This window comes from Ceratotherium simum, chromosome 14 (genome assembly GCF_057802395.1).
Source record: "Ceratotherium simum simum isolate JZ-2026a chromosome 14, ASM5780239v1, whole genome shotgun sequence".
Taxonomy (NCBI): Eukaryota; Metazoa; Chordata; class Mammalia; order Perissodactyla; family Rhinocerotidae; genus Ceratotherium; species Ceratotherium simum.
Genome location: NC_141913.1, coordinates 10,715,805 through 10,730,780, shown reverse-complemented (window position 1 = coordinate 10,730,780; position 14,976 = coordinate 10,715,805). Strand labels below are relative to the sequence as shown.

The 14,976-nt window shown below is 42.7% G+C and overlaps 2 protein-coding genes across 2 annotated transcripts in view; one reads left to right on the top strand and one right to left on the bottom strand.

Moving 5' to 3' along the window:
- The window catches only part of LOC147915259 (uncharacterized), a 108,725-nt gene that overhangs the window by 3,812 nt on the left and 89,937 nt on the right, over window positions 1-14,976 (bottom strand). The gene's annotated exons all lie outside the window — the stretch shown is intronic.
- COLEC12 (collectin subfamily member 12) overlaps window positions 1-14,976 on the top strand; it is a 179,009-nt gene that overhangs the window by 122,894 nt on the left and 41,139 nt on the right. The window contains exon 3 of the mRNA XM_004421032.3: window positions 12,151-12,273. Coding sequence (XP_004421089.1) covers window positions 12,151-12,273 — 123 coding nt within the window. The remainder of the gene's footprint in view (window positions 1-12,150; window positions 12,274-14,976) is intronic.

The following is a 14,976-nucleotide window of genomic DNA, read 5'->3' as shown; positions in this document are numbered from 1 at the left end:
GTGGCATTTGACTTAACAGAGACAGTGCAGTGAAAGTAAATGAAATCAGTTTGGTCTCCTCAGTTTATTACCTATTTTGTGTTTCACGAGGGCAGGTGGAGGGAGGGGAGTTGAGACTGGGGAAGGACTCCAAAAGGCATTTAAAGAAGAATGCTTTCATTGTCTAGAGAGAGCGCCTGAGCGGGGGCACTGGATGGATGGGCGGAGCCACAGTGTTTGGTTCCCAGTTTTGGTGCCACATGGAAGCACCTGGCTCAGTGGGGATGGGAGGCGAGGTCCTGCCCCGCTCTGAAGTGTGCAGATGTAAAGCCTTAGTACTGGAGGTAGATGGGCCATTTGGGAAATAAGAATCACCACATTTTAACGGTGGAGGCTAGATTGGTACTTACTTCTTTACCTGACATACGTGCTTGATTTTGCCCTAGATGTCCAGGGAATTTTATAGGGCTGTTGTGCAAATATTCATTTCATACTCGAGTTTGTTTTCCCTTCACTCTCTAGGAGCTGCTCTTCATTGCTAACAGGAATAATCCATATCATCTCTGTGTCCCAGTGAGCAAAGTACAGACTCTCCTCAGGGTCTTGCGGCTTGTTAGGACGTAAATGACTCAATGGTAGGAACCTTCCTAACAGTCTATTTCACAAGGCCTGTTGTTGCTTATGTATTTTCATTTCCTTGTTGCCACAGCTCTCTCCTTTCTCTTATTCTTTCTAGATAATCACAAATCTTGGCTCTTTTCCTCAAAAAGAAAATTTTTTTTTGGTTTCTATCCCCTATTCTGTGATCCTCTCCATCCTACCCTAGGCCTGTACAGCAGAAGCATTTGAAGGAAGGAGCCCTCCTAGAGCCCGAGGGCCTGCCTGGAGCCCCTGACTTCTCCAGCTCTACTTGGATAAACATTTCTTTTAGATGATTTGTGCCCAGTTGAGATGTGTGTCTGGGGAAGTAAGCAGGAGTGGAAACAGATCTTCCCACCAACCTCAAAGCCAACAAGATTTACTTCTATGCAATAGTCCTACAGATAAAATTTAATGAATATACAATCACACAGTCATTTGGGGCACTGTATACCCTAATAAATTAGTGCTTCTAATTTTATAAGCACTGTCGTAACCACAGTGGTAAGTAGTATTTTTCCTTTCCCCGTAGTGTGTGTTCCTTTACTTTACTAGGTGTTGTTTATTAGGTGTTGTTTCCCCCAAGTGCTGTATAAAGTGACAGATTGTTTCAGGGAAGCCAGTAGGTTTATTTACAGGTGGTTGGTTGTCTTTACTAGCTTTGCTGCTATAACACAACTGCTTTCCGGCAGGAAGGAACATTGCATAGTAGCTGAAGCTATTAAGTCCAGACTTGATTTTATTCCTCATTTCAGAACAGACGTTTTGTGAATCACTGAATCTTCTTTTTCAGTTCCTCTTCCAGGCCATGCATAATGTGGAGGTAATGAAACCGCGCTCTCTTTGTGTTTGCAAGACGACACTGCTGCTCCGGCATCAGTAGGCCCTGAGCTTCAAGCGGCTTTTCCAACAGTAAGGTTGGGAGGTTGCGCTGCCCCAAGAAGGAAGAGCCCTGCTCAGGCCTCATTCTAGAAGGGGTGTGCACCCTTGTTCTGCCAAGCTGAGCCCATCTCCAGCATCCCATGTGTAGTGGCCACTCAAGACAAGCACCTCTTCTTAAGCAGGGGGAACTCTTTCACCACGGGATATTTTAAAGAATAATAAACAATGACCTCACGTTATGTTCTAAACCATATATAGTTTACTAGGAGTTAGTGTAAACAAATATATGCTGCAAATTAGAAATATATGAGTGATTCTGATGCTAATTCCAAATTCCATATTCGCTGAGTTAGAGAAAAACCTGACCTAGGTGTGGGGTTGGACCACGTTGTTAAGAACTTGTCCCAAGCCTCTCCTTTCAGCCTGTGTAACCAGTTTACAACCCTAATTAGGAGCTGTTTGGCCATCTGCAAAATAAAATTTATTTCTTTGAGTATGAAATACAATTTAGTGATTTTACGCTAAGAATTTCATATCATATGAAATTGTGTATATATTTTCTGCATCTCTGATCTACATTGAATAATGGACCAGAGCGGATGTGGCACTGACCAAATTTTGCAGTTCTCTGCTGTAAGAGGTTAGGTTCAAAAGGCATTCTGCCTCCACTATTTGCAGCTCAGCTACTGTTTTCCTATTTCTGTTTGGGGGTCTGATTGTTGCTGTTGCAGACATTTGTACATCTCATGAATGTTCAGAAGTTTCATGCTCCTTTGGACTCCTTGGATTTTTTCTGCGTAGCTGATGGGGTTTTAATTCCTGCATGGTTTTAGGATACATAGAGAATATCTTCGAGACTGAGGTTTGCCATTCTAAATCCCTTCCTCTGTAGTGAGTCCTCTGTCTGAATCCATATGTGTCTTCCACAACTGCCTGTCCTTAGGCTGAGTCACCTGGGCACCATCTCTTCACTTTGCCGTGCTCACTTCATGTGGGTGACAGATCAGGCCAGTCCTTCTGTATGTTGTCTCCACCTGAGACGGAAATTCACTTTCAGGGTGGTTGGTCAAAATTAAATCAAACTTGTATCTGTGGTATGAAGTTAACAGACGTGAGAATTGAACCCTAAACATTGTCAGCCTCACTGGGAATCTAAGATTATCTCACCCCACAGAGATTGTGAATTTGAAATTTATTAAGTTTCCGTGAAAGTTTGAAATCAAACCATCTAATGTGCACAAATATCATGAATAAGAATGCATATGGTATCTCTATAACCTCAAGAGGGGAGAGAAGAAACAATGATCCAATATAATCTCCACCACGTCCAGGCTTGGCTGTGCCAGTGATCCTGAACTTCCCAAGCAATTACTCCACATGGACAGAGCAGTTGTCTGATTTGTTGAAATGTGATGGGTCACTTGCACCAGGTTGAGTGGTATGCTGGCATATGTTTAACAACCAGTTCTCCAGGAGGCAAAAGCCCTGATTTGTAGCATTTGCTGATTTCTGAGGTGTAAATACTCCCAGTGTGACAAATTTCAAGCTGCCAGTTCAAGTCACTGAACATGGAGTTGTGAAGAGATATAACCAGTTGGCTCTCACCAGTCAGTAGAAGCTGGCCCCAGCACACCCTGAGAAATCGGTGGGAAATTGTGAATTTGAATTTTGCCTTAGAAATCATTTTTTTTAAACATTTCTACTGTCTAAAGAAAGTTACTTTGTGTGTGTGTGTGTACATGGAAATGTATCTTTTTATCTAGTTATTTCAGTTTTAAACAATTTTCTAAATTTAACACTGTCGTTTGTGAACTCTTTACAAAGGAATGGAAAATTTAATAAGCATACATTTTCCCACTTACTTTACATTCAATTATAATTTGTTGCATGCCTTCTTTTTTGTCTAGTGATTTTCCATTTTTATTTTCCAGTTTCATTCCTTTGGCCTCTACAACCATGGCTGTCTGCCCCGTGAAAAGATGTCTTCCTCTCTTTTCCTGTGTCCAGTTTTAATAACAACTATGAATAACAAGCTGGTGAACGGGGTGCTCCTCACTGAATCTGGGGCCACACTCTCCTCACAGCCTTTGTGGGCCACTAGTCTGTACAGTAGATCCCTCGCACTTCCTTCATTCTTTATTTGCCAACTTTTTCTCATTGGGGTCATTTCAAGTCGATCGACTTATTTCTCATTAAGGTTCAGAACTGAAGCTGCATTCAGGGCAGAATAGATAATTACTTTAAAACACCAACAGTAAATTCCGTCATTCTTTCTTGGCTCACTTTCCCTTAATTTAAATGTCCTCAACAATAGTCTTCACTTGAAGAAAGTGAAAAACACATATTCATGGAGGAATGAGGAATGTCTGTCAGGCTGATTGATATTTTCATTTACATTGAAGCTGCTCCCTTTTTTTTTCATTAAAACACTAGTTCTGTTGGTTTAAAAAATCAAGTAGGTATGTGAGAGAGAGTGGATTGAGTCCTTTGTCGCCAGCACCTGCTCCGTAGCATAATTTCCACATGCCCCAACACTGTGTCAGCGATAAACAACAGGTACTCGATCATTAACTGAGACTTGCCTGCTCAGCTCAGCAGGGTCCCCATCATCATTATACTGGCTCCTCAGCTGCGCCAAAATGACACTTTTTAAAGCAGCAACACTCAAGGCAAGTGCTGGCTTGTGGGTTTACCCTTCTCATCTTTGCCCTATCAGGTTTAGTTTTATGAGTGCTGAGGGACACAAGATGTAGAAATGCTGCCGTGCTGCTGTAGATCTGGGGATTCATTTCAGTCTGAGATGGGGTCTAAAGGAAGGGGTTCTCCTGAGTGTCGGTGTTCTGACTCACAGGCCCTGAGCTGAATGCCTCTCCCAGGACATCCACACCCTGGCCCGCAGGACAGTGAGATCACCATGTCACTGATCACCTAGGAGGCTGGACCCAAAGGTGGGAGAGAAGGTTGTGAAATCCCCACCCCTGAGAGCTTCCAGTTGTGTGAGGGAGTGAGGGGGCCCGCCTCTCCCAGTGCCAGGACCCACGCTCCAGTCATGTAGGTGTTAAACTGCATGCCGAGCAGAGTACTAGAGAGTGTTTGTTTATTTAGAGAAGTGCAAAGGCAATACTGGAGAAAATGGAATTCCCATCCTGTAGGAGGTGGTAGCCATGAAGATGGCATTTAAATTATTTGAGAAACACACAAATGAGCCTAGATTTATGCCATGTGAACCACATAGGTGCTGAAGGGATGCAGGCCCAGCTGGGCTTGGGGCGAGGCTAATTAGGACAGGATTCATCAAGGAGGAAGTTTGAGTGTCAGGTTTTAAAAGAAGTCATTTGGTGGAGAGGAAGAGTGTGGCAGGGAGAGGGAATGGCAGACAATTGGGTGGTGTGGTGAGCACCCCGCCCAGGTGCCCTGGCACTCTTTCCCACACTTCTTCTAGCTTTTGCTCAAATGTCCATCTGCAAGGCCTTCTCTGACCACCCTGTTTACAATTGCCGCCCACCTCCTCTACCACATGCCCTTTGCTCATTCCTTTATCTTTCTGCATAGCATTTATCACCTTCTAGCATGTTACAATATCCTCCCATCGGAGTGTAAGTTTGATAAATGCAGAGACTGTTGTCTGTTTTGTTCACCATTATACACAGTGCCTGGTACATAGTAGGTGCTCCATACTTACTTTTTGAATTAATGACTAAATGAGATGTAGCAAGAAAGAAGTGTGGTGAAGTGGACTGTGTTTTAACTCTGGTGGAGAATCCGGAAACCTGAGTCCTCAAGCCAGGGTCGGCCCGTGTGTGAACGGTGCGTGCAGGGGGGTTCACTGGGCTGCAGTTTCTTCATTGGTAAGACGGATGTTGACGGAGATGACAGCCGATGCTCCTCCTGGCCCTGAGAGTCTGAGAACCTGCATGGTCAGAGCATGCTAGCCGGAGAGCATCTTAGAATCTACTTTGAGCACCTGGAGCTGTTACTATGGCAGTGGAGAATTAGTGTGCATTTCTGAACCATGGAGTCAAGCTGTTATTTGTAAAAAAAATTGTTTTTTCCAATGTACTCTAGGCAGGTTTTAAGGGGGGGAGGTTAAGAGGCTAGAGATTAATTAATGTTTTATCACCGTTTAATAAATCCTTCTTTCACCTCCTCCTTTCCACTAACTTGTCCCCCCAGTCCTGCAGGCTTGAACCACCAGCCGTTGTTGGGGTCCATAGACGAATGAGCCATTGGAGACTGGCTTGCCAGGCTCCTCTTTCAGTGTACTAGAACTTCAGAAGAGTCAGCAGGGACAACCAACTTATTGTGGTTTCAAGCTTAAACTGAGCAAGGCCCCTGGATGTCTCACAGTTACCTTGAAATTATAAAGCTACCTTCTCTTCTCGGCCCACACTGTTCCCAAAATTTCATCACCATTGGGGGGTGATTCCCCTGAGGAGCTAACAGACCTTACCAGCCGAACCTCCACATCAGTGCTGACCCTTCAGAGAGCTAATGAGCGTTTATTTAGGGTGGAATTAATTTGCTGCTCATGTTATGTCACCACAGAATAGTAAGAAAGAAATTACAGCCTACAGAAGCCTCAGGTCTGTAATAGTTAACTTACTGGAGACTAAAGTTTACTGCTCATTTCTGAGAAAGGCTTATCTGTCAACATTTGAAAGGATGTTTCTGCACCCCTTTATTTTGACAGAATACTTCTACCAGTCTAACCTGTCAGCTTTCTACAGTTTATCTTGTTAGGAGTCCTTAATCTTCCTTTGTTTTGCTTTCCATTTCTGGAAGTCAGTAAGCTTGGAGAAGCAACGTGATGATCTGGGTTCAGCTCCCAGCTCAAGACACTCACTGGCTTGAATACTCAACCTCTTTGACCCCTACTTTCCTAAAATCTATAAAATTAGGGTCATAATTCTTACTTTGCAAGGTTGTTAAAGGGATTGTAAGTAACCAGGAGAGGTTACAGATCCTCAGTAATGGCAGCGGTCCTCAGCAACTCTTCTGTGCATTCACAGCAATAGTAGACTCTCATCCACTAAACAAATGTCTCGTGGCCTTCCTCCAAATACCTGTGCAGTGTAAGTGTCTGGCTCAATTACGCCACAGACTCTGATGGCCCGAGGTGGAGCTGAATTTTCCTGAGTGCTTTTAACTAAAAGATTCGGTGCCTAATCACAGAAGGACATTGTTTGGTAGTGCCATATAATGAAGTAGTCAGTGTTGCTGAAATGTATCATCAGGATTGTTGCAAGTTCCCCCTGCACCCATGGACTAAAATGAACAGGAAGGGGGCCAAGAGGAAGGGGCCAGCCAGGAGAGGCAAAGGTGAGAGATGTGATGGTGGAGCTCCCCAGTGAGCGAGGATTCCTCTCTTCAGAATCGAAAGCATTTGTGTACAGTTCACATAGTAAAGGATGTCGTCTTATAAAAACCACAAAGAGAAAATAATGGCATTCTTTTGAGACATTCTATATTCTGGCAGACACTATGTATTTTGAGTGGCATCATCACATCTGGCTTTTGCCTATGATTCCTTTTTAATAGGCAGAATATAAATTTTAAACAAATAATACATACTCTTTTTTTTAAACACTAAAACCAAACCAGAATGGGCTGCCTTTTTAAATATATATACATGAAAAATTTTTAATGAAAAAAACTATACCCTTGGTAAATGTGCAGAATATTAATATAAGCTCAGAATGAATGCTGAAGATTTTAAACTTAGAAAACTCTCTTCTAAATAATTTTTCTGGTTTGAATACATCTTTGTGAATACAGAGATGCTGTGAGGCTTCATTTATTTTTCACAGAAAATGATTTCATATCCAATTCTTGTCCTGCTTCCGTTTTCATGATTTTCCACATTGTTTAGGAAACTTGGCATAATAAGGTGTCCAGGACTGGGATATGTATTTAGGGAACTAAATTACTAATAAAATTTTTTTTTACTAACTAAATCCATATCCCTTCATTTAGTATATGGCCTTTATAATAAGAAAAAACTAATTATTTGTAGGATAAAGCGTTTTATGTATTTAACTTTTGCTCTAGTGATATTGTATAACATCCAGATAACTAACCAAGATATTAACTCTTGCTGTTTTGTTGTTTTTGAGGGCATTTTAATTATAGGAATTGATTTGAATCATCAGTTTTACTGTTAGAGCCAAATCATTCTCCTGGACTTATGGGAATATATGCCACCAGGCAGTAGATTACTAACTATAAAAAAACCACATGAAAAGGCCACTGCCAAATCTCACATCAAACCCTGTGGTTTTCTGGATTTTACAATCCACCAGCTTTTTGAAGCTTCTCTTCGGTAACATGAGCTTTATGGCAACACCACCACCAAGCTCTAGACACTTGTGATAATAAGATGGACCAGGAGTGCCCCGCACCTGCCCACAGTGCCACCTTCACCTAAGGAAGAAGAGCATTGATCAGCATCTATCCATTTTAACAGACAAGCCCTCCTTCAGTGATGTACATGGCAGAAAAATATGACAGTGAAGGAGACTCTTTTGTTCTCCCAAAAGATTGGGAAAACAGGCTGGGTTGGAGGCTGGACCACAGCACTTGGGAGGGCTCTTTAGGGAGAACCACAGCATAAAGGAATTCTCCCTGCTGGTGAATTCTTCTGGCCCTTTGTACTGGCATCCCTGCAGTGTTTAAATTATTTGCTCCACCCAGCTAACCACCCCTGATCGGTGGCCCCACAACCCGGCCCCCTGCCCCCCCACTTCTTACTTTAAACTTACTTTCCAACGTGTTATTAGAAACAGGGCAACACCAGGAACTTTGAGTTTGGGCACTGGGACCAAACTGTCAGCCCATTCTGGACTTCCAGAGAATACTCAAGGAGTTAACCAGGGTGATTCTGGCTTCACTTGGCCCCCAAACTTTTTGTATAATAAAGACTTGGACACTGAAAGATGCATTCCAAACATGAGCCAAGAATCAAGTTCAGTGGGAGATAGTTCAAGAGGGATAACCAATGGAAAGGCATGGAAGCTTCCGGCACATTATGCCTGTGGCCTGCTGAATTACAAATGTGCTGTTTGGGCCAGGTTTTTTGATGAGCTAGATCTCTTGGTGGTGAGGGGCAAAACTGCTTCACTTCCTGAACCTGAATCTCTTACCGGCAGCACTCTGCAGGCCCATTCCCCTGCCCTCCTCCCCACCCCCTCCAGTGGAACAAAGTCCCCAGTCTCTGGAAAGTAATGCTAAGAAAACAAACACTACAAAGGCTGGTAACAGGGGGATATCTCTCGTGAATGTTTTTTGTGACCATCTAGGTTCAAGGAGGAGGGGGTCCCCCAGCTTCAGGAGCCAGCAGGGTCTCTTTGTAGTAGGCATCCCTCTGTTTGGCCAGATGTCCTCCCAGCGGAGGGCAGAGAGGGAAAGATAAAACAGAACTCTTATTAAAAATAAGGGGGAGGGGGAAGAACAAGACAGAGAAAGTGTGTCAAGTGGACAGGGAGGCCAGGTGGTGCCATCTGAGATTGATTAAATGCTGATACAGTCAGCAATGAGAAATGCACATCGTGAGGAAGTGACCCTGTTCTTCAGAATGTGAACCAGTGACAGCTATCTGGGAGTGGATCTGCGTGGCAAACACGGCGCTAGCAGACATGGCCGGGATGGGAGGGAAAGACCCCTGCACTGGGAGTCAGGACACGTGGCTTCTGATTCTGCTTTACCCCACCGGCCTCAGTTTCCCCATCAATAACACAATGATGCTTGAACAGATGACCTCTAAGCAACCTTCTGGCCCCAGATTCTATTATCTACCATGATCTCCCCTCTGACCAAATCTTCCGAGGCTCTTCTCATGGAATGTGAGAAACAGCCCTGGAGAGGTGTAAAAAGCTCACCCACCATGGTCCTAAAATCCAAAAGGAATGAAACCCCCCATCAACCATCAAAGTGTCATCCAGTCTTTCCACAGGAGGCCCGTCCAGCATCCCTGTGTCTATCCTCCTCCTGCGTTTTACAGTTGCCACCAAAGCAAGTTTATTGTTTCTGAAAATGAGATGTGGCACGTTCATGGGTCTTTCTATACTTCTTCCTCTCTCAGTTATAAAAATATTTTCATTTTAACTGGATGTGAGGGGTCTTTGTTTCATTTTAAATTGCCAGATTATAGAGAGCATAAGTAGATGTGTGTGCGTGAGTGTGTGAGGTATGTGTGTTTGTGACTGTGTTCATCCTTTAGCTAATGGTGAGCCATTAAGGCGTTTTTGTTTTTTTCTTTTTGGCATGTCATGAGGACGGTAGAATTTTAGTACAGGGTGAGGCTAGATTCCAGTGGGAATGGAAGAGCAAGTTTCCACTGAGATTAAAAGATCTCTCACTAGGATGGTGGCAGTGGAAATGGAGAGGAAAGAATGACCAGAGAGAGGCGCCATGGCATAGTGGAGAGATCATGGCATTTGGAGTCCGATCCAGGTTTGAATCCTAGCTGTGATGTCTGTGGGGTGCCATTTCAGTTCTCCCTACCATGCCTCCTTAAGAGGTTATTATATGGATTCAAGATGCCATGTGTTAAGTACCTAGCTCAGAACCTGGAATGGTGTAGGCAATAAATGAACATCAGCGAACTGTAGATGAAATGATCATGATAAAAATATCCCACAGGAAGATTAGCAGGGCTGGTGAGTGATTGAATTAGAGAATAAGTACAAGAGAAGACTTCAGGATGTCTTTGAGTTTAACCACCTGGGGGATTAGGATGGTAGTAGTGTTGAGGTTGGATGGAAATAAGAAAGTTGGGTGGAAGTTGGAGGTTTGGCAGGGCAAGTACCAACGTCCATTTTGGACATGAGAGGCCGTGCTGAGACATCTCCCTGGCAATCAAAGGAGGAGGACGGAAAGGAAAAGGAGTAAGAGAAATAGGAAAACTGTGATGCAAAGAAGCTGATTTACTCTAGGCCTGTTTGATCAATGAGTCTGATTTTACAGTTTCATCTTCAAGGAATTGCCTAACCAAAGGTTGATCCAGCATGACCATCTTCTAAACTAAATCTTAGCTCCTCAAAATGTGTTCCTCTGACCAAGCATCTTCTGGACCTCATCAGAAATGCAGAATCTTAGATACTACCTCAGACCTACTGAACTGGAATCTGCATTTCAACAATGTGATTTCTGAGCCCTTTAGGATTTGAGAAGTGCCATTCTACAGCACGGTGGGCAGACTAGCAGCATCAGCATCCCCTGGGAGCTTGTTAGAAACCCACATTCCCAGGCGCCTTCTCAGACCTCCTGAATTAGAGAGGCTGTGTTTTAACGAGCCCTTCGAGTGAGTCTGATGCGCCCCAGAGTTTGAGAATCACTGCTCTAAGTCACGGAACGGACAGATTGGACCCTCTCCCCTTTGGTCTACAGCCTAGAACACCGAGGGACTGGTTAAACCCTGAAAGTTAAATTTCAGTTATTGTTCTATGCTGTTTCCCTCATCATTTTGCATTAAACACAGCTGAGGAACTTTTTTCCCTGAAGAAGGGCAGTATCTGTAAAATTACAAACCAGAAGAGAGAAACTTCAGCTGAGGCTTAATCCTCACGACTTACCCATCAAAAGTTATTGAGCACAGTTATAGGAGATCAGTGCTTTATATGCCGTTGCTCCTGGGGAACACTATTTGTAAGACACACAGGGGAAAATAAGGAGTCTCCCGATACTCCTTACCATGTGATTTTCACATTAAAATGTCCACAGTCTTATCTTCTGTGTTTCTCATCAATCTGATGGAAAGTTCCCTTTTTATGGGTCAGTTTCTGGAGTCACTTGCAGAAGTGATGGTGGTTTACCACTTGGACTAGAATGTTTTCCAAAGAGTTGAAGTGTGAGCAGTAAAAATTTACCTCCTCTTATCAAAAATGTCTTGTTTTTCTAGTTGTTATTCAAATAACTGTGATAACTTAAATAAGGGTCAGTGTCTGTTTTCTGTATACATGTAATGTATAAAAATAGTTATATATTGAGCATTTTAATCATAAAATTACCTATATTTTCTGCTATGGGTTATAGTACATTACAGCCAGCGGTGTGTTGTAAACCAGTTCTGGGGGCAGGGGGATCATAATTTGTAGTGTTTGCCAATTTCTGTGGTGTAAATATTCCCTCCATGGCTGATTTCAAGCTACCAACAGTTTAACAACCAGCTCCCAAAATTCGTACAGTTTTAATGATTGACTCTTGCAAGCCAGTAGGAGCTAGCTGGAGCATACCACTGAAACAACATCAAGGGACAAGTTACAGTTTTTTTGGCTGGTTGTGTTTGAATTGCGATAGGTCCAACAATAGCTGAAACAAGTAGATTTGGGTGTTTTAAATCTTCTGTCATGCAGAGGTTTTTATTGAAATTATAATTGTAATTATCATAATGAAACTTGAAACTATTCTATAAGACAAAGTTATGTGCTATTTTCAAGTCATATTAAATACAACATATTAAATTGTAACATAATGGCAATATTTAATGTGCTTGTGTTGCTAAAGTGGTATGTTTAATTTTAAAATACCACTTATCCTATAGTAAAGCACATGTAAAAATTATTCTTGGTCATAGTATTTGAACCAAAATGCAAAAATATACTTTTCAAAATGATGTTTTTGTTTACTATTATTAAAATTTGACTTCTCTTACAGATATTCAGGAAGGAACACAATGTACCAAATGTAAAAATAACTGGGCACTGAAGTTTTCTATCATTTTATTATACATTTTGTGTGCCTTGCTAACAATCACAGTAGCCATTTTGGGATACAAAGGTAAGTACTCTTTCCTTTTTCCTTCCAAATAGCAAGTTTCCTTTTATTAATGTAAGCATGAAAAAAACCTATTTGCAAGTGTGAACTATTTCATTAATACAACTCAGATGCAAAACTAAGCAACATCATAAGCTCCATCCTTGCGTCTTGAGCTTCTTGTAGCTGTGGGATCCGAAAGGGGGAAAGTAGTAATTCCTTTGACTCATTTCAACAATAATAATGGTCCTCTATAAGTTATGAAGATTTTTCCTCTTTGTTGCTTTTTTCTGCCTATTTCCAGCTACTCCTTCTTCCTTGATATTTTTTTATTTTATCTCTAAGAGGGCCTATGGGAACCCTGGAGTCAGCACACAGGAAAACTATACTGACAGAGGAAAAGCCAAACAGAAGATCTCCAGGGATATGACTTACTTCACCACGGACTAGCCAACTAATTCCCTTTTTTCTCTTCAGCACATTTACTGTGGTCACTGTTGTTTATATAGCTCCATAAAAATACTGCCCTGTAGAAGTTAAACACAGAGACAGCACCGCCACTTCAACTATACTTTATGGGACGTTAGGCATTCTTTCACTGTGTCTGGTTTAAGGTCAGTGGAGGATTTTTGCCTGAATCCTCCAGACTTGCAGACAAAGTGAGTTCTCCCCCCCTGCCTCCATACCCATTCCAGACACCACAGGTAGAAGGTGTCATGATTCAGAATCACGAACTACATAAACCCTTTTATAGAAAACAGCCATGGAAGCCTTCCCCTCAAAGACGCGTGAGACAGACGTGTCGTCTGGTTTCAGCAAGAGGCAGATGTGGGGTCTGCTGATCTTCAAAACCTTCACTCAGCAGCCATCTCAGCTGCCTTCCCTCAGAACTGACAGATTAACAGTGGAGAATTCCCACACATTCTCCTCTCTGTTCCTGGGCCCATAGACTTGACCTGGGGAGAGAAGGATTCAAAGTGAATTCCCTCCAACTTGTAACTCCTCTCACCTCTCTCCCCATGTTTAGTGGTTTCCTGAGAATACAGTGTATTGAAGTGAGAATGGGCTTAGGAGCCAGATGGTCCAAGTTCAATTCTTAATTCCACCATTTGTAATACAGTTGTGAATTCTATTAAGTGCTAGCCGGCATGCCAAGGATCATGCTAAGTTCTGTGAATTGCTCTGTAACCTGGGTATGAATCATAACCTCTTAGAGTTTCTGATTTCTTATCTATAAAATGGCAATAATAATGCTACTTTTCAAGGTGACTGGGATGAGTAAAGATGTAATTGAGCCACCTGTCCTGTAGTTGGTCCCAGGAGATAAGTGGCTACATCTCTCTGTTCCTTGCTTCTTCGTAACTGCATTTATGCAGCTTTAGCCATTAGAATGGCAAAACATGTTAAAAATACTCAGTATAGTCAAGGCTTGTTAAGTCCCACCTCTAAGGCCACCTCCAGGGAAAATTATGTGCATCCTGGAGTGTGTTGACTGATGAATTTGGGCAATGGAAATTTGGAAAATGACCAGGTCATTTCATCCATTTGTGATGAGTTAACCTAACCTAGGACTAACAGAGTAAGGGTTAAGAAAGGCTATGAAATCATGGCGAGAGCTGGACAGAGGGTGGGAGTGGAACCTAGTGGGGGAGAAGGAGGGCCTTTTACGTCCCAGGTAATTTAGACTGGCTCTCCTCCTTCCCTGGGTTATTCAGGTCATTACTAACTTCTCCAGGACTTTTCCTAGTGAACTCAGATAACGGAGAGCTTGGAATCAAACAGCCATTTAATAAGCAACTTTTGGGCTCAGTACTGTGTGATATCATGAAAGTAAATATTGACTACCGGAAGGGGGATGAGAAAGGTTTGACGAGCACAACACCGTATGGTGTTAAAGTACAGATATTTCCCCCATTTTTACAACATTGGACATTGGAAAGTCCTTCTCGGCTCCGACATGTTTTGCATGTGCTTGTCCATTTGCCTGGAACAGTTTTTCTCTGCTCTCCACCTGAATTACTCCTTTCCCTTCATGTCTCACTTAGACATGTGTCCTGCGAGAAGCCCCTGAAGGCCAAGTTAGGTACCCCCCCGTTTGTTTCCATAGCACCTTTACTTACTCTAAGCACCTGTCACACTGTATCATTATGGGCTTGTCTGTCTCACCACCCAAACTATAATTTCCATGAAGACAAGAAACTATCTTTCGTTTGTTGTATCTCCCACTAGCCCCTAGCCTCATGGTGCCTAATAGGTACCCAGTAAAGTTTACTGAATACATTGATGAGAGGATGGATGGATGCGTGAATTGTAGGTCAGGGCCGACTTCTGTAAAGGTGATCAACCTATGCCCAGGGACCTGTAAGCCAATTTGCATTTAGACGATTGCTGAAGCTCAAAGCCCTACCTAGAAACCTAACATCCTGAAGACCCACTTACCTGCTCTGTGGGTGTAATCTAACCAGATGAGGGGAGAAGAGTTGGAGGGAGCAAGACAAGTGCAGGCGAGATGACGTTCTGGCCCCTCTCTCCCTCCTTCAAGGCCCCCATCCCTCAGGCCTCTACTGACAAAAATAAGGTAATACAACATGCAATTTTGATTTCCAAACGCAACCTTAATTAACTGAAATGTTGGTATTTTCCAGCTGTGTTTTCTCCTTACTTGTACATGATTCCTCTTTCTTGCTGATAAGATTCTCATGACCCAATATTGTGAGAGGCAGAAAG